This window comes from Lissotriton vulgaris, chromosome 4_1 (assembly GCF_964263255.1).
Source record: "Lissotriton vulgaris chromosome 4_1, aLisVul1.2, whole genome shotgun sequence".
Classification (NCBI taxonomy): Eukaryota; Metazoa; Chordata; class Amphibia; order Caudata; family Salamandridae; genus Lissotriton; species Lissotriton vulgaris.
The window spans coordinates 239,564,028-239,584,688 of record NC_141691.1 but is presented as its reverse complement, the minus strand read 5'-3'; the positions used below and the strand labels follow the sequence as shown (position 1 = coordinate 239,584,688).

General features: G+C 46.6%; 1 protein-coding gene across 2 annotated transcripts in view; it reads right to left on the bottom strand.

The window, feature by feature from the left end:
* The window catches only part of RNF128 (ring finger protein 128), a 657,937-nt gene that overhangs the window by 8,852 nt on the left and 628,424 nt on the right, over nt 1-20,661 (bottom strand). For both annotated transcript variants that reach the window (XM_086918579.1, XM_086918580.1), the window contains exons 5-6: nt 11,556-11,652; nt 9,042-9,252 (exon numbers count right to left, since the gene is read on the bottom strand). In XM_086918579.1, the coding sequence (XP_086774705.1) occupies nt 9,042-9,252; nt 11,556-11,652 (308 nt within the window). The remainder of the gene's footprint in view (nt 1-9,041; nt 9,253-11,555; nt 11,653-20,661) is intronic.

Here is a 20,661-nt window from a genome sequence, read left to right as displayed (position 1 = left end):
CTGCAAGCCCACCAGTAGCATTTAATTTACTGGCCCCAGGTATCTGAAATGCCGCTTTACAAGGGACTGATAGGTCAATTAAATATGCCAAACAGGTGTAGTTCAAGAGAGCACATGCACTTTACAATGGACAGCAGTGATAAAGTGCCGAGAGTCCTAAAACTACCAACACCAGTTCAGAAAAAATGCCAGGAGGAAGTTAAAAAGTTCAAGGATGACCCTGCAAAAACAGTGCCGTAGTTATACACTGTGTGCCAATTAGTGGAGGGATTGATCTATCTTTCAGAATCTAGCAGTGAGTTGTAATCACACCCTTAGAGTGTCACAGTGTCTCAGGAGGTTGGGGGATAATGAGTTATAGAATTGAATTTGGTTCACATATGGGGCATAAAAGCTACCAATAATGAAGGGTCTCTCTGTTACCTTTACAGTATAATGTAGCGACCTTCCTCGATGTGTGCTTTCCTAATCCTGCGCTGGATGTCTGGCGATATCCAGATTAATATACCTCACAATTACACTGATTATTCAGTACCAATGAGCTGCCCATGCCAGATTTTATGCAGCTTGCAGATTTCTGTCTTAGTGAGATGTATTTCTAGCGCACAGGCATAGTGGACCCTCCACAACTTCAAGCGTGAGTGTATCCTATGCCTTTTGGCTGGAGTGCATCCTATGCCTCTTGGCTGGAGTGCCTAACCCTCAACTCCGGTCAGTGGAACGCACGTAGAGTAGGAGGGGACCCTGGAAACTTTAATATCAGACACCCACAGTCACGGAGGATGAAACTCAAAATTGGGAAATCTCAGAGTTTGGCAGAGCAAATAGGTGGCCTAACAAATATCACCACCTCACATAGATGGTGAGACAGTTGCGGATTCCTGTTACTTCGCCCTTCCTAGACGTAGCATCAAAATTGCAAAACTGAATTTTAAAAAAACAGGTTTCTATCAATTTTCTGGCCAAACATTCCTTACCTTAGATGGCATCAGATACTTTTCTATTGGTGTGATCAATGATGTGTACATGAAGGCTAGAAAAGATTTTCTTCCTAATGCACACTATACATTTGTTATTGCTCACAATTTAGTTTAGTTTTTGTGAAATCAAATTTACTGTAGGAACAGTTGGATAACATGATTCAGAATCTATGCAGTGTGCCAGCTACTCTGCAGTACCACTTGTCAAAAGAAGTAAAAAGGTTATTACACTCCGTGTTCTGTGGTAACCTCTGCATGCTTCAGAGTGCTAATAGCTATTGCAAGCTAAGTATTACTGAATACAAATACAACTATGTGGCACTGTACCTAGTTTTATAAGCAGATCATTTAACAATTGTAATCAAATATTAATTTCTAACCACTAAAAGTGGCACAAACACTGCATGTTAACTATTATCTTTTTGAGCCTTGCCAAATAGCTTACCGTATTCAAAATACAAATTACACTTCCACCTCTAGTTCAGCATTAATACACTTTTCAAGCAGACTTCGCTAATCTAGTACCAATGCCTGGATAGGATTCCAAGCTCATAGCTGAACAGAAACATTTCCGTTTATTTCCTAAATGTGGTGCAGTTGTTCCTAGTCTCGGCAGCAGGTGAACAGTATTCTAGAGCTATGCATCACCTGTAGCCAGCAAAATACACTGCAACTTGTATTCACACGTAGAGGACTACATACACTCAAACAACCATCTTGCAAGTGTTGACTACAACTCTTGGCATGCACGAATGCATTTTCCTAGAGGTAGTAGGACAACACTTGCTACCTACAGTTAACCGAGCTGTCAAATAAATCTATTGCCAACAATATGTAGAGAGTAGGCTTTATGTCAGCATCGTTTCACCCACTGGCTTTTTCCTCTTTCAGCCATTGGTGTGAGACGGTCAGTGACCTCTTGACTCCGCCTAGTTAATTAGTCCTCTCTTAACATAATACCATTGGCTGTTTGGGCGTATCCTTCTGCCTCCCCTTGATAGCTCCCACTGAACTGCATAAGGGACTACTTTACAACTCTGGCTGTTTCTGCGAGTGCCCTCCCATAGCTTGTTCTAATGCGAGAACGCTGAATGCATGCAACACCACATTCAAGCCAGACCCAATGACTTTGACAGTACTGGTTCTTTACAACTTTTGGAAAGTGCACAGAGACGTTTTGTTTTCAGTAAAATGAGGCATTCAAGTTGTTATGGGACATTCGGGTGGATTTAAATATATTCTGTACACCCTGAAGCAAGTGCCAGAGTCAAGTGAGTGATTCCTCTTCGTACTTTCTCTTGAAACTTTCGTTTAGGACAAAGATGAAAGTTTCATTTAGAGGCCTTGTAAGATCTTGATGGTACTCCCTGTACCAGACCATGTTTTTTTTTTTACTTGTTTGCATTCTTAGCATATTACTTTGAGTTCACAACGTTTACTTTCCAAATACCTTTAAAAAAATGCTACCTCGGAGTAGTCTCTGCAACAAAGCCATCAATCCTCAAAGGCAAGGAGATTTTGTGGGATTATGCATAAAATTAGAGGACTGAATGTTGGACAATATCCTCTGACATTTCTTAGAGAATTATCAAGACGTACATTTGGAGTTGTTGCTGCAGAAGGTCTTGCTGTGCACCTGTAAAACTGAACAGATGAGGTCATTTGAATGTTGCCACCTTACTTTCATACAACAAGCTCAAGACTCCTTGGTGAGGTTTTGTGACCCGATGTAGCCTTTTGCTCCGAGGGGTTTGACACAGCAATCCACATTATTGGTCCACATTCCTATGCTGGTTATTAAACTAATTTAAAGGACAGTGGACCCGATTAACAAAGGTAAATTCGGCAATACACTTAGGTTTATGACTGAATGTACCCTTTTTATGACGACCAGGAATACAGCAAGGGATCCCTACAGGCATTATGGGTTTCAAGAGGACGCACATCTGTGCCAGGGTGCGAAGACATTTTCAATTGGGCATCATTCTCAAGGGGAGACAAAAGAAAATTCTTCAGTGCTGCTTGCCTTGGAAGTTTGGGAGCGCCCATAAACATGTGCATGTGTGAGTATTCCTCAATCTCTTCTCTCTCCACACTGTGCTGGAGTAGCTTCCCTTCCAGGAAGGGAAAAGGGCGGATCATACCCAGATTTGCTAGGGGTGTAGTGGATGGGTTTTCTCCAAGGGGAAAAAGGCTTTCATCGCAGAGAAAAAAGTGAATTTGCAGAGGAAACTACATTTCCCCATGCGGCGTTTGCCCAATGCATTATGAAATACGCTTATGCCATCCAAGCGGAGCAGTCCCAGCGTGCTAAGAAGCCGAAGCTGGCCAAAGAGCCTGAACAAGGGGTGTTTGAACACTGCATTCCTTGCTAAAACTCGATTTGGCCCCGGAAACCCCGGGGGAGCCGCAATTTATTGGTGATGGGGAGGAAGATTCAGAGGGGGATTCCATGGACGAGGCGGGCCCATCAACCTCCTGGTATCCCAACGCTCCCCCATCAGAGCCTTCGGCTCAACCTGAAGGACCTGCGGACATGTTGGTCCCGAGGACCTTGTGCATCCCAGCTAATCTGCCTGGCTTCCCTTGCCGAAGGTGTCTGAGTTTGTGGCGAGTCGGCTCCACAAACCTCTTGAGAAGGAGGTTAGGTCCTGCCTTAGCGCGGCATGCCCCCGACCGGCTTTGCCAGGAAAGGTGGCCACACTTCAGAGGTCGACCGGAAAATGGTGACTTTCCTTCAGAAATGATCTCACGAAGATTTTTGAATTGGCCGCAGAGGCCAAGGTTTGAGATCTGTTTTGTCCCGTGAACGCATCTCTAATTGGGCTCAAAGGATGATCGTTTTCTTAGGGAACGCCAACTGCGCCCTCTCTATGGAGATGTGCAGCTCCTTCTTGCTCAAGATGGACCCCAAGCTAGGTGACTTGGCCTCTACTGAGGCGGGCAAGATAGAGGATGGTGGCCTGTTCGGAGATCCTTTTATAAAGGAATTGACAAAATTTGTTTCTACATTTACATCTCTGGACAAGGCGCAGACTTCAAACAAGAAGGTGTTCCGCCCGCGTGTTTGTCAGTGCAGGCCGTGATAGGGGCCACTCGGCCGGAAAGTTTTACACACAAGGCCCTCAGAAAGGCGGAAAGAAACCAGCGGATCCAGGACGGCAAGAGTTCTTCCAGTCCCGCCATGGTTTCAGAGGCCGAGGTGGCAGAGGCCGGGGCCAACAAGTGGCCAGTTCAGGTGAGTGCCTTTCCTCTGTCACAATTCAGGGTGGGGGGCAGGCTGGCTCTCTGAGAACAATTGGAAGACCATTACCTCAGACGCCTGAGTGTCGCCTGGGTGTTGCAGACCATAAGGGGTTTCCAGGAAGAGTTTTATGGATTCCCTGTGCAAGACACTCAACCCCGACCGCTGCTTTTCGCAAGAGACAAGGCCGCTCTCATAGACAAAGAGGTGGCGGACCTCTTGCGGAAAGGGGCGATAGTCCCTGCCCCCCTGCATCTGCAAGGTTTTCTGAGCAACATCTTCGTGGTGGACAAGATGGATGGCGGTCAACGCCCCGTCATAAACCTCAAGGAGTTCAACCAGTGAGTGATTGGTTTACCGCCACTTCAAGATGGGGTGGATCCATCTTTTGCCTCATCTCTTGTAACTCAGGGATTGGATGGTACACTTGGATCTGAAGAACGCCTACCTGGTGGTGCCCGTGTTTCCCCCTCACAGGCGCTTCCTCCAGTTATGTGGAGAGATCAGGTATACGAGTATGCGACCCTTCCCTTTGGCCTTTCGTCAGCACCGTGGTGCTTCACGAAAGTCCTCAAGCCGGTAGTGGAAGCGCTACGAGAGAAAGGCCTGCGCCTCATCGTCTATTTGGACAATATTTTGTTGCTGGAACAGTGTCCAGAGCGGTTGGCCGATCACCTCAAAGACACAGACTTGTTGCAGCATTTGGGATTGGTCATCAACAACAAAAAGTCACTTCTGGTCCCTTTCCGTCAAGTGACCTTCCTAGGGTTTAACATTGATTTGGTGGCTCGGACCCTGAGCCTTCCCCCCAGAAAGATCGTCAAGATCTGCAGGGAACTCCGGCGAACTTTGGCCCGTCCTTAAACGTCGCTTCGCCAAATAGCGAGGGTGATGGGCCTCTTGTCCTCGTCCATCCAGGCGATTTTCCCGGGGCCGCTCCATTACAGAGCTCTTCAGCACCTCAAAGCAGCACACCACTGCAGAGGGCTTCAGTACTCGGACCAAGTCCCTCTCACAGAGGAGGTGCGCAGCGAAATGAGATGGTGGCTCGACCATACGGAAGCCTGGAATGGCAGGGCCATCTTTGGTTGCGACCCAGATTTGGTCATCGAGTCAGACGCCAGCAAGCTGGGTTGGGGGGGGGTCAACTGCGGGGACTCATCTACAGGAGGAAAGTGGTCCGCCGTGGAAGGCCGGTTACATATCAATTGCCTGGAATTTATGGCGGGCTCTTTGGCCATTCGCTGTTGGACCAAGGACAAGGTCTCGTGCAACGTCCTATTAAAAATAGACAATGTATCGGTGGTGCGTTACATCAACCACCTGGGGGGGACGAAGTCCAAAGCACTGACAGACCTGGCCAAGGATCTGTGGACATTTTGCCTGTCCCACAATATCTCAGTGTCGGCGGAGTATCTTCCGTGAGTCGCCAATGTGGTGGCGGACCGGTGTTCCAGGAGCTGGACGGATATGAGTCTCTAGCAGCTCCAACTAGCGTTTTTTCAGTGCCTCAACAACACGTGGGGCCAGTTTTCGGTGGATCTATTTGCGTCCAGGTTGAACCACCAACTGCCGAAGTTCTACAGTTGGGAGACCGGATCCTCTAGCAACGGCCACGGATGCTTTCCTGCAGGATTGGTCAGTGGACGCAGGCTATGCCTTTCCCCCTTTCACGATGATCATGCGACTCACGACTCAAGTTCGCAGGCAGCGAGCGAAGGTGGTCTTGATTACCCCATATTGGAAGTCTCAGGTTTGGTTTCCAGTTCTTCTGGAAATTTCTTGGGACTCTCCAATCCTACTACCCCTTGATCCTCTTCTTCTGAGGGATGCCCATGGTCTCCCTCACCTCCTTTTCCAGCAAGGCAGGATGCCACTTGTGGCGTGGCAGATTTCAGGCATCAATGGAGAGTCGGCGGACTATCACAAGATGCTCAAAAGCTACTGGGGCAGCATGGGCGGACAGCACCAACAAGCGATACAGATCGGCCTGGGCTTGATGAGTCGGTTGGTGTGTTCGGAACAACCAGGATCCCATGGAATGCAAAGAGGTAGCTATTCTCAATTTCTTGGCGTCCCTGGTGTCACAAGGCCTTGCTTATAGAACAATTAATTCTTATCGTTCAGCGATTTCCGCGGGGCATGTTCCGGTTATGGGCTGACCCCGTGGGAGAACACCTGATAGTTTGCAAGTTGCTGAGGGGTGTTCGCTTGACGCTCCCTCCGGAGCCCAGGTACTCTTCTTTGTGGGATGTTAACAAAGTCCTTTGTCTGTTTCAGTCCTGGCAGGCTAATCGATACCTGTCCAGAAAAGAGTTGTCAGCAAAATTAGAAATGCTTTTATGCCTGGTTTCCTGTCGCAGGGTCTCAGATGTGGGAGCCCTGGACATTTTGGGTAGAGTGTATACTTCTCAAGGGGTTACTTTCCATATCGTCAGGAGGACGAAATTGGATTCTAGGATCATTTCTTATCCATCTTTCGATCATTCTCCTAAACGGTGTGTGGTCACATGTCTTAAGGAATATGAAAACATGACTGAGGAGACTCGCCCGCCGGGCGAACGTCAATTGCTGATTTTATTGCGTAAGCCCTTCTAGGCAGTTACACCACCAACGATTGCACGTTGGATCAGATGGGTGATGCAGGAAGCTGGCATAAATGTCTTGCAGTTTGGTGCCCATTCTGTACGAGGAGCCACGGCGTCAAAGGCCTTCTCCCTGGGTGCCAGGTTGGAGGATATCCTGAACGCGGCAGATTTGTCATCGGACTCGATGTTTAGGAGATTCTATTTTAAACCAGTTGTGGATATGACCTCGCTGGTGGTGGGCAGGCTTTGAATGAGCATAATCCTCGCCTCCTGTCCTGACATAGAATGAAAAATTTCGTAGTAATCAGGACGGAAAGTTTCAATTCTATTAAGGACGTGAAGGAGAGGATTATTCCCACCCAGGGCTCTAACGAACTCATGTCCCCGCCCGGGATTGAGTTTTATAGCTTTGCCTTCTTTGGATGAGTGAGGCCTCGTATGGTATAAGTATTTCTTTTATTTTGGTTTGTTTAAGATGCATGCCTTGAGTCACCCGGCTTCTGTTTATGGCTTATTGATTATCCTTGGGCTGGAGAACAGTCAGGGGCCTCTGATTCTTTCTTTCAGGATCTGATGGAGCCAAGAACGAGTGACGGACTGGTACTTGGTTCTGGCCGCAGTCTCGAAAGAGGAGGTGATCCAGGAAGCACACGCCTTCGGGGATGACGGGGCATGCTAATTGGTGGACATTGTGGACTGCCTAGAGCACCCTGGGAGTGCTAGTATTTTGTTAATCTGTTTGAGTTGAACACTGATGGCTGTAGGAATAAAGGACGTTAGAGCATAATCCTCGCCTCCGCGTCCTAAATAGAATTGAAACTTTCCGTCATGGTTACTAGGAAATTTTTTAATTCACCTCTACATCAGTCCTTAAACAGCAAAGAATGATTCCGCCAGACAGAAGAACGTTGTGCAGGTTGGTTTATTTATCTTTATTATAAAAACTGGCCACTCCAACATTTTTTCTGTAATTGAAGCAATTCAGTGTTTCATACAATGATGAATATAATCATCAGATGGCACTTGTTTCACCCCAATGCGAATACACTTGGGGCTTTCTCAAGGGTCAGGGTTGGTACTGGGGATCTGAATACAGTTTACTAAGTATGCTTGAAGGAGGTATGAAGGGCGAGCACTCCGTGATTTATCCGGGTCCCGTGCGGTCTGTCTCCTCCATAGAGAGCATGTCTGTTTTGAGAGGCCAATTCCAACCCCTGAGGCGAAACGGGTCAACTGATTTATGCCACCTCATAATTTACAGAAGTACTTCACTGTAAACAGCTGTGTAAATACTAACTAACAACCAATTTGGATTATTTCAACCCATATTTCTACTCCACGGCACAGCACACACTGGGGACAGTCTAATTGTGTCCAGGCATGCACACCAGTGATGTTGTCATATGAAGAACACTGATTTAGGATATGATAATGTCAGTATCCTAGAGAGTAAAGCACAGCAGCTCAGCATGTTTGTTGACAAAGACTTTTCAGGCTGCAATGCTACTCCCAGGTCTAATGTAAGAATTTAGGAACCCCAGGCAAAATAACATTTTGCTGTTTGGCGCTCCTTCTAACACTTACGGGGCTATTTTGTAGGCCTCTTGTTGGATTTTGGTGCCGCCTTGTGGAGGCCTACAATCACATTTATTTAGCAACAGCTAAAGATATATTGGCTATCCAAACTATCTGTTAATGTCATGTGAAATTCTAGGTTACAATGTAGTAGCAACCTAAACACTGCGGGCCAGCAGTACCAATCATCAGTTTTCAACACCTTGCTCAAGCTGAGGGGGGACCTAGGAAGAGCATTCTCTGTAGTGGGACACTGGGAAATGAGAGGGTTTAAGTCATATATATATGAAGCATATTTAGTGTAAATTTTCCCTCTGTATTAGAGTACAATACAGAATGAAACCCCTTGTTTTTTGATGGGAGAAGCTATGAAAATAATATTCTTCACATCATACAGACAGTGCATAGAAAGCACAGCTCTCCACAGCTTTCAACCCTCCTGGTTTGGTGGATGACAACAATCAAAATGGCATTTTTACTCTTCCAGAGCAGCAACACACCCCCATTCAAGAATATTTCTTTAGAAGAAGTGTAAATGTAATCAACTATATCAGTTGCCTTTTCCCCTGCAAAGTGTTCTTGCCTAAGCAATTAGCTATCACTTGAGATGCAGACATGAGCATTCTTACGGTATAGCTTTCCCTGCATAGATACCTGTGTTCTGTCCAGAGGCACTCTCATCCTTCGCGGCTATCTCATCCATTCCTCGCACTGAGGCGTACCCAGATGACGCGGTCTCACTGCGCTCATCATCCTCAGTCCACGCAGGTGCACTTCCGACTGAAGTTGGGGATACAGTTGCAGGAGGTGTTGCGTTCGATGCCAAATCTGACGTAGTCTCTGCAGGGGCTTCCTCCACATCCACCTATTGTAGAGAAGAGGGCAGACAAGAAGATTTACTTGAGCATAAAGGGGACATTGTTCAGTCAAGGTAAACTAGCTACATTATTTAACAAAGAATCCAATCAGTTCAAAAAAGCAACCTCTAAATGTCACTATGAAGGAAAGTAAAAAAAATAAAGAAAGGGGCACAGCACCATTTTCGAAGTTTGGTCCACAACTGTCTGGTCTATAGAAGGAACTATGCGTGGAACTATGGAGCGGCAGGAAGGCGGTAACAGAGAGGTAGCACTAGTGGAAGCGAAGATTCTCTGTTCCGCATCCCCTTCAAGATGTAGTGGGGTAAGTGGAGAACCTGGAACCTGAGCCAGTGGTAGTGCTATAGTAGAAAGAGCTGGATAGTGGCACACCACAACAACATAGGTGCACAGGAAGAGACAAAACACAGATGCCCAGAGGTGCTTATCCACCGCAGTGCACGCTTGCCACAGAGGACACCTATGGTCCAGTGAGACTCAGACTGGCTGGCTGAGAGGTCAGACTGAAGCTGTACTCAGAGCGTGGTACAGAAAAGGAGAAAAGGGAAGGGAACATAACCAGCAACTGTGTGTAACTGGATGGGAGCAGAGAAGAGAGGAAAAAACACTAACACTGTGGACACCTGACGCAGGTACCCAAAACATCAGAATTCATGCAAATATCTCAGTCATTGGCAATCGTCGGAACGGATGCATCGTTTACACCCACTGCGCCACTTCACACAGAGATCAGCCATATGCAAATCAGTCCAATTCCTCTGGAATAGAAGAGCCCTTCTTTAATCTGTCACACTAAGAGTCCACTGGTAGTGGTTAGTTTTTTAAAATGTGTGAATGTTAATGAGAAACAGTGTGCGTGTGACTATGAGGCGTGATGAAGGGAAAATGCCATCCATGCTTGTTTTTTTCTAGTGATCATGCAAATGTTGGATTAAAAAAAAAAAAAGACGATGGAACCAGATATTGAATTAGAATACGCATTGCACAAGTTACTTACCTTCGGTAACAATATATCTGTAAGAAACAGTAGTTAGCCGGCCAACTTCTCCTTCCGGAGGAAGCCGTTGACGCTCCGGAGGTCCAAGATAGTGCGTAGGCCTCCTTTGCCCTCCGGACACTGTGGCAGCACGTCCGCAACTGTATCCCACAGAGAGTGCGTGTAACGGCCCAAAAGGCAGGCGGTGTTGACAGACCACAGCCCCAAACTCAGAGAGGAGAACAGTTTCTTTACAAACTGATCATACCTTTTGGATTCCCGATCCGGAGGAGCGGTCCGGAATGCCGTCTGGGACGTAGAGGCCTGGATCACCAGGCTCTCTGGGTGGGATGAACGGACAGAAAGTAGGGGTTGCCTGGATCCTGGATTTTTCGAATGCCTCGACATACCGGAGGACTTGGAGCCCGACGAGTGGAGGTGACTCGACGAGCGGCGATGACTGCAGCTCTGCGAACGGTCCCTCAACTACCTCCTCGACCGGGAGCTCAAGTGGCGCGGAGCCGACTGCCGGATCTCGAGCAGCTTACGGGACAGCTTCCGCCTAGCCTTCGAGGTCAAGGTCCGGCAGTCGGGGCACGACTTGTCATCATGGTCGGCCCGAGGCAGTAAAGGCACAAAAGTGGGGGTCGGTCACCGACATCAGGCGGTGACAGGCCTCGCAAGGTTTAAAACCAGGCATCTCTAACGGCACCGCAAGTCGAAGTCGACTCGAAAAGTGATCAAAACAGTTAGTCAAAAAATTCCTAGTACTGCTCTTCCCAGATCTTGCTGGCGCGGAAAAAAAGAAGAAGAAGAACTGACGTCAGCACACGAGGGCGGCGTCTAAGTACAGCGACGACGTCATCCCAGCGATCACGACGCTGACGACGGACGCGGAGCCGCAGACAATGCCTAGAGACGAGCAGGGGTACTGCTGACGAAAACTTTCCGGTTCCAGTCGGAAGCCTGGGGATATTCTAAGGTAAGGAATCTAACACTAACCGGTTTCTTTCAGATATAGATTTTACACATATGTATATATGAAAGTACACATCAAGCAATACAATCACGAATGACACATGGTAGCACAATACTTCAGCCCTTTAAGTGGCATTTCACCTGAAACTGCAATATTGTTTTGTACTGTATTGCAAAATACTGAGTAAATCTACCCTTATACACATTCACACAATGCAAATTAGCTCTCAATGGTAAAAGACTCCAGGCTGGAAATCAACACAAATGCTACATGCACCATTCATGTTAATTATTCGGCTACTTAATACCAGGAATACAAGAAGAAAAATATCTTACCTCAATCCCTAAAGCTTTCAAGATGTCACATTTACACATCGGGCATGTTCGGTGTTCTAAGAGCCAGGGGTCAATACAAGCCCGGTGGAAGAAATGGCTGGAGAGAGAAATAAACGTAAAGATAAATATAACGATCAGGAAACCACAAAATGTAATACTACAAAGCACCCATGCAACCGGCATTGAACCCTTCCAGTGTCACCTTTCCCTATCACTCTTTAGAATCATTTTAAACATAAAAGTACACCATACGGACTATTAGATCCGCTTTTTATTGTGATTAAAGCTCTTGTTCGCCCTGCTCGTGCAGGCATGCCTACACCACCACACTCAACTCTTGGTTGGCAGAACAGTGACCGGGTGAGTGCAACAAACTCTCCCACTATCACAACAATCCCACCACTGACCAGAAGAAACATTCAGTTCCTCTGACGCATCACTGCACACCTGGGATTACTGAAGGGCAAGACCTCGGCAGCCATGACACACTGGAGAGCTGCAAGCCCAACTTCCCTGATTGCCTCGTCGCGACCCACTGCTTTGTGTCGGGTAGTGGCTGCTAATCCTGGAAAAGGTCTCTCCTTGAAGACCCCTGATCTCCATTTTAAGACTACTCCGAGGGCATGCCATCCCGTGGCCAGTTAAAGGGCGGGCGTTTTAAGGCAGGGAGGATGTTATAAGCAGCTAACCTGTTTGTGCCTTAGATTGCTGATTCGTAAGTATATGAAACAGAGTTGGACCATCTCACTGCACACGGATGCAAAGTTACTACTTCGAAAATATTTGTATACTCTTTTGTTTAACTTCACCCCAGGTAGATTACACCTGCCTATTACGGAGTTTGATCAATATAAATGCTCCACAATGTAATTCTCAGAGGTATACCACACATCTGTACACTGACATTTTGTATAAACTTACTATATTTCCAACCAGTCTATTTTTCGCTGTGGCTCACCAAAATCCCTGTGCATAAGTACCTGAATGCTATAGATCAATGTTGCCTACCATCATCTAAAGCTTCTCGCAACACCCACATCTACATACTACAATCACCTGCCCATCATAAACTCACCCACTTTCCTCACAAGTGATCCAGCAAATCTACCTTAACCCATTTATCCTCCTGGGCTAATTATCAGAAACATGTTGCCTAAAAGATTCTTCCACTGCACTTTTTACTCTCTCCTTTTTCCTATGAAATGGCACTCTATTTGTAATGAAACCACCAATATCTCTACACAATGTGATGCTCCGGTCTAGTTACACTTCACGTCCATCTCCAAACAGTCACCCAAGTTGCCCTCTAAGCAAAAAAAATCTACCTTCTCACACATACCTGGTAACACCCAAAATGGCAGGGCCATTGGCCCCGGTCTTAGCAAATCATTCATAACTATTCAGACACCCACAACATAACTCGGCCGTCTTTCAAATACTACTCTCTCCCTGTCATCTAGACTTTCAACGATCATTTTGAGACCCTTTTCCGTTCACCAGGAGTCATGTGTGCATTTTTAGATGATCTTGACACTATTAGAATCTGAACAACACCACTCCTAATAGCAGTCTAGGCGAATTCAAGCCGAGTCTTGGAAATCAATCACACTCCACCCTGCCTACCGAATTTCTTTCTAGCTACTCACTTCAACACCCACTCCCCTGCTACAAACATTCAGGCAAGCCACTTGATCTTCGTCTCATCTTAAAACCGCTCTATCGCTCAACAACCCCCTGTAACCTTTCTCTGCCAGTCCGTGCAGTCTTACGTATGCTGCTACCACCACCTACTCACCTGAGCCCCACAGAAATCATCCAATCCCTAAAAGAACATTTCCTCTGAGTCCTTCCTTTGTTACTGAATCAACTTCAAAATGACTTTTGAAGTCTTCGAATAATATCCTGGAATATTGCTGGATTAGCAGCTAAATTTGAATCCCAGGAATGGCAGAATTACATTAAAAATTTTCAAATCATATGCCTTCAAGAAACATGGGCGGTTGACTCAAACTTGTATAGTCTAGAGGGGTACAAATGTTTTTCGGTGTCAGCTACTAAGTCTCTATCGGGTAGAGCCATTGGCGGATTGTTAATGTATGTAGACCTTCACATCCAGGGAACTTGGACCAATTATAATTGGAATTCACGGAACATACAAGTTGTGGGGCTCCTTTTAAAAAAATTTAACATTATTTTATTAAACTGGTATAATGCTGTAGGCACGATGGGAAAGGGGACCGTTGTTAAGGATTTGGATTCCTGCCTAGAAAAATTGGTCTCCGCAAATAAGACACCATACCCTGAGGTTCCGTGACAATTGTAAGTGATGTTTTTGACTCGCACGAATATGGTCGAGTCTGGTATCTATGAACCGCAAATGACGAGTTTAGTGGGTGTGTGCAGTTTCGTTGTGCTAACCTAAACCGTTTGTCTGTTATATGGGTTATTCTATCTGTACCCACGGGTTCCATCTTAGATACGGCATCCATTTTGTCTCTTGCCCTCAAGTAGCCAGCGAACGGACGTTGTCCGCTTCGCGACCCTGGGACTCCCAAGATACTTGCGGAAGCCACATGTCCTTTGAAACTGTCTTTATGACGAGGGGGATGATACTGTAAGGCAGATGGCCCCGCTCGAGGCTCATCTCGCCGTGCCGGTTTATTGTCTCAGCCGTGCATCTCATTAGGCACGTCCCTTTTGATGACTGTAGCTCGCTTTTTCCGATACCTCCCTTTTTTACACCCTTTCCAATCCCCCACTGTCTCCATCTTCCTCCACCACCTATCCTTGTTCCTTTTTCGATCTGTTTTACTGCTGATTGGAATGTACTAATGGTGGGAAGATGGGTTTTTACAGTTGGGAACCGCCAAATGTTTCCGCACTTATGTTCCGGACCTTGTGTGTATCAAAGTGACCGAAACGACCCCTCTGGGGGATAACTATGGGAACCAAGCCATAAACCTTTGTGTACCATGTAAACCTATGGGTAAATCGTGTATAAAAGGAGTGATCCACAGAACCAATTTGAAGCAGTCTCCACAAGTAGCACATGTTGTACTTGCCGTGATTTCTGTGTTCCCTGCAGTAAATAAAGCTCGAATCTTTGACGCCGGAGGAAGTGTCCCGTGTCTCTGTTACTTGTACGGCGGAGCAGGTTACCCACGAAGGTTTCAGGTGTTGTTCCCTGGCACCGCTGGGTCTTAAATAACCCAGTCCTTCAGTTGGCGCCCAACGTGGGGCTACATCAGTGGTACCGGTCCAAGCCCGACGATCGTGAGGAACTTCGTGTGAAATCTCCGAGGGAAGGTGCACTCCGCTTCATCGATCCTGTTGTCGAAATAAGTGGCCCGAAGACTTTTCCCGCGAAGATTACCGCCTCCTGACGGCTGCGACGGACTGCTGCCCTGACTGTAGACCTGTTTTGGCGCCTGGCGTAGACCTTGGTATAGCGAGACGATTGACGGGCCTTCCTGGTGACGCCATCGATCTTTGAGTTAAGTATTTGTGGGTCGCTCCCAGAGTTCTTGGTTGTGGTTCTTAGTTGTTGCATGGTTCCATTGCATTTGTGGTTCTTGGTACTTTGTTGTGATATTTGACGACTGCAGACGCCAAAAACCGAGGGTTTTCGCTCTTTGCTGGGACTTGGTAAATCCCGTAGCCCTTGAAGTTTGTGAAACTCGGCTAGTGTGCAAGATGCCTGGTCGTAGTACTTTGTTTAGTTGTTTCAGACGTTGTGGCACGGATTCCCGACTGGAGGACTTGTGTCCGATACCTCCGGTTGGAACTCCCACTTATGAACTGTACAGTAAGCACGGATTGGGCCCGATTACTTTTAATGATTATTGGATTCGGTATACTGAGAAGGATGGTGTCCTTAGTTGGCCACCTCATGGTAGTTTTGAGACTCCAATCTTAGATAATCTAGAGGCTAAATTATTTGCGAAAAAGTCAAGGCGGGCCATGTTTGATGCCTTTCGGTTGTGGCGTAAAGAAGCCCGACAGAAAGAAATCAGACAGACTAAACGAAATCAGAGAGATGGTGTTGCTACCATTGTAAAGAAAGCAGAGCAGTTTCAGCGTGATAAGGAGGATAAGGAAAAGGAAGTGTTCGATAGGTTACAGCATATGTCCATAGATAAATGCTATCCTGTTTTGCCTACGGAGTCGGATAAGAAGGAAGAACCAGTTGAGGATTCTTTAATGTCTTATCTTCTGAAGTCACCACCTCCATTTGTACAGGGTACCGCAGCTCCTGTGGTTCCCCCTGTACCTATTCTTCCACCTATTCCTCAGCCTGTTCCTCAACCTGCACCCGTCCTTCCGACTGTTCCTGCTCCTTTGGCTGTTGCTATCCCTACTGCTCCTCCACTTCCACATACTCCTGCTCCCGCTACTGCTCCTGTTTTGTTAACTCCGGTTGTTGCCTCTGTTTCTACCTCTTCCCTTGTCAGTCCTGTGTCCTATACTTCTCCCTCTGTTCGTAGTCGTACTTCTCCTGTTGCGGCTAACTTCTTTCATTCTCTCGGACCTGTTCTTGGGTCCGCTGGTTCAGATGGTCCTCAGAGACGTAGTCAGCTTCCTGGTAACAGGGAACGCGCTTCGCTATATAATATGGCGATGGGTTGGATGACACATCCTCTTAGAAATCCACCACGTGTTGTACTCGATACGTTCTGTCAATTCAATATACCAACCCAAAGATTTGTGTTCGAGGAAATGTGTAAGGTCCTTCGTGATCAGATATCTGCCGATGCACCTGACGAGGTGCTGTCCGCTTTGTCTGATCTACAGCTCCAGTTCTCGAATGGACTGATAGTGGATACTAACGTTCGACGTGCTGTTGAGCGGTTGCTATCTTTCCGTCCCACTCCTATACCTCAAGCCCTGTTTGTTGAGGACGTTGAGAGGCAGTTAGATGCGTCTGGCCAGTTTCCTATGCGTGAAGTTCCACCAGTATGGATGCCAGGTGATGCCACCCGAGCACCGCCAATTCTGCCGCATTTCCAGAGAGTATGGATTCATCTCCCGTGGAAACGATCAGAAGTGTTGCAGGTGAAGCAATCTTTGCCTGACCCTCGCAAAAATCCTACAGGGTATTATAAAGAGTTATCGCAGCTCGTAGATGCTACGATAATGAATCTTGCCGATATTGATATGCTGTTTGGCAATGTAGTACCGCAACCGATATGGGCTAAGATTCGTCAGGAGAACCATCCGAACGAATTAGGCGGTGATTGGGCTGCCCTTATAGCGGCTGATGGGTTACAAACTGGTGGTGCTAAACCCGAGCAGTTGATTGCTGCTCTCCCTCAGAGAATAATTACGCTAATGAAAACTCTTATGCCAGCTATGAGGGTGAATTGGGACAAATTGTCGGCTTGTAAACAGAAGAAGGACGAGAGTGTCTCCGACTTCTTTACGAGATTCGAGGAGGCATTCATCGACCATAGTGGTCAGGATATGGGTACTGAGGGTGTCCAACGGTTGTTTGTGGATAAATTTGTCTCTAACTTATTGCCCGATTTGAGCAATAAATTGAAGAATTCAGAAAGTGCATGGGCCGTTTCTACCTCAGCTCAGATATTGGCCACAGCACAATATTATGAGAATAGAGAAAAAGAAGAGAATGACCGCGCTGATAAAAAGACGAAAGAACTTAAAACTAAAGTGTTGTTACAACAAGCGTATCCTCCACGTTCGAATCAGAATGCTTCGCAACAAAATAGATCGCAGTCGCAATCTAACCGACCGCAATCTAGAAATGACTCCTCTTCCCAAAGATCCTCTTTAGGGTACAATCAGTGTGCCTATTGTAGACAGGAGGGTCATATAAAATTCAATTGTCCTGTTTTGAACGACCGTAATAGTGGTAATTCATCTAGAGGAGGTCGTGGTGGTTCTCAACAGACATCACGCGGTAGGGGTCGCGGTGTTCAAAATGATCGTTCAGATAACCAATCGAATTCTAATAACTGTTTTGATCAACGTGGATCATCGCAAGGACGATCTGCGCAGTACAATGTAGACGATTATTACGTTGATCAGGGAACTGACGACAGTAATTACTAGGACAGCCATAGACAAGGAGAGGGAGTGGTATCAGTTCCGGTTGATCAGAGAGGGCCTTACGTCGCAGTTGCTACATCGGGCGTCGTTGAGCCTTTTCTGTTGGACACTGGTGCAGCGAAAAGTTCCATTATGCATTCGAAACTCCCTGGCGCACCTTTGTCTGGCTTAACAAATGTTTCCGTTGGATTCTCTGGCGCCCCCGTTAGCAATCCAGTTTCACGCCCATTGCCTCTTACAATTAGGCCACGTGAGCTCGAAGCTCCGTTGATTTTGACTACTGGTTGTGGTGAAAATCTCCTGGGTCTGGATTTGCTAAAACGTTTGTATGCAACTCTATATTGTTCTCCTGCGGGTGTAAAGCTTACGTTGGGAGAGAAGGTTGTCTCTCCTATGTACTTGTCTCTTGATAAGCTTCCACCGGAATTGAGCTCCCTTCCTGCATCTTTGTGGGCAACAGGTCCCAATGATGTGGGCCTGCTTGACATCTCCCCTTATGTTGTTCAGTTGAAATCCAATGTGCGATTGCCACGTATTCCCCAGTATCGTATTTCTCTTGATGGTGAACGAGCACTGTTGGCGATCATCTATGATTTGATCGACAAAGACGTTATTGAAGAGACTCGGGGAAACGTGTGCAACAGCCCTGTACTGCCTATTTTAAAACGTACTGATCCTTCGAAACCACCTGTTTATCGTTTTGTTATCGATTTACGGGAGGTTAATAAAATTGTGATTCCTCAGTTCCCTGTTGTGCCTGACATCACGGCGCTACTGACTTTGATTCCAGCATCTGCGTCTTGGTTTTCGGTGATCGATCTGAAGAATGCGTTCTTCAGCATCCCGATCGCAGAGGAGAGCAGAGACCTTTTCGGTTTCTCCTTTGGTGGGTGCAGCTTCCGGTTTAAACGCGCTCCTCAAGGCTACTGTGAGAGTCCATCGATTTACAGCCAAGCCTTGAAGGGTCAACTGGATGCGTTTACGTTGCCCGCTGATGCGGCCTTAATCCAATATGTCGATGACTTATTGGTAGCTGCAGATACTCAGGACATTTGCAAAATTGCTACGGTGTCGTTGCTGCAGCATCTCTGTGACTTACATCACAAGGTGTCACCTACTAAACTCCAATATTGTTGTCAAGAAGTAACCTATCTAGGTCACTTATTGTCAAAGGAGGGAAGGCGGTTGACCCCAGAGAGAATTGCAGCAATTGCGCGAATGACTGTGCCAGCAACACAAAGAGATGTGCGTGCCTTTCTAGGTATCACGTCGTACTGCAGGCAATGGATTCCAAATTTTTCATTGCTAGCGAAACCATTGGTGGCTCTTACGTGCAAGGATGTTTCTACTCCTTTACCATGGACGGAAGAATGTCAGAAATGTTTTTCTGAACTGCGTGACTCATTGTGTTCGGCTCCTGTGTTAGGTACTCCTGACTACAGTAAGCCATTCACGTTATATGTTCACGAGAGGGAAGGTTGTGCTTTGAGCGTCTTAACGCAACCTTTTGGTGGTAAGCAACGTCCATGTGCATATTTTTCCTCGACCTAGGACCCGGTAGCTAGAGCGTTGCCGAGTTGTCTGAGAGCAACAGCGGCAGCTGCGGTGTCCATCCGACAATCAGCAGGATTGGTCATGGATAATATGCTTACGGTGATGGTTCCGCATGCAGTCGACACTCTTTTAAATCGTACGAAAACTCAGCACTTGACAAGTGCGAGGTTGTCCGGATACGAGTTGACGCTTCTGGCAAGTCATATTCAGATAAAACGTTGCAATGTTCTGAATCCGGCAACTTTGTTACCCATTAGTACAGAGTCAGATGAAATAGCAGCCCATGACTGCTATTTGCGAACAGAGGAGGAAACAAAAGGTCGAGTGGACCTTAAAAACACTCCTTTAGAAGATCCAGATGGAACACTGTATGTAGATGGTTCATGTTTTAAATTGCCGAATGGTGATGTGACCACTGCGTATGCTGTTGTAACTTTGAGTACTGTTGTGGAAGCTGCGAGATTGAATCAGAATTCTGCCCAGGCTGCGGAGCTGATTGCCTTAACTAGAGCGTGTGTGTTAGCAAAAGATAAACGTGTGAATGTGTATACTGACAGTCAGTATGCATTTGGCGTCGCTCATAGCTTTGGACGATTGTGGAGAGAGAGAGGTTTTCTGACATCGCATGGTACGAAGATTCAGCATGGCCAGCTTGTGAATGATCTTTTGGATGCACTTACGTTGCCTAAGCAGGTAGCGATTGTTAAATGTAGTGCACATCGTAAGGTGACGGATGATGTTGGTCGTGGTAATGCGTTTGCGGATGAGACTGCTAAGGAGACTGCCCGGAACCTTAGCACTCGAATGTACGTGACGAGTTCAGTTAGGTGGCCTACAGACTCGAGTATGTGTGAAGACACTATTGAGAGCGTGAAGGCGATACAAAATGAGGCCACTGAGACTGAAAAGAAGAAGTGGAATGAAAGTACGGGAAAGTTGGATGCGAATGGTTGTTGGATTGATTTGTCGGAGCAGAAAAGATGGATGTTACCAGATGCGTATGTGCTGGCTGTTGTGACAATGGCACATGGGTTAGCACATATTAGCGTGAAAGGTATTTGCAAGTTGTTGTCTCCTGTGTGGAAGAATGATGGTATCATGAAATGTGCTGAACGATTGGTTAAGAACTGTATGGTATGTATGTTATACAATCCTGGTAAGGGAACCCCAACTCCTCCTGGTAGTTTTGCTCCCCCTTCGTGTCCCTTTGAGGTGATTCAATTGGACTTCATCCATATGGAGCGATGCAATAACCTGAAATACGTTTTAGTTGTGGTTTGCGCGTTCTCCCGATGGATTGAAGCCTATCCTCTCAAGGACAACACTGCTTTGTCAACGGCAAAAATCCTACTGAAGGAATACTTTCCTCGGTATGGAATGCCTCGGGTCGTGTGGTCCGATAACGGAAGTGAGTTTGTGGGGAGTGTGATGAAGAGTGTGTGCAAAGGCCTTGGAATTAATCAAAAATTCCACAGCGCCAATCATC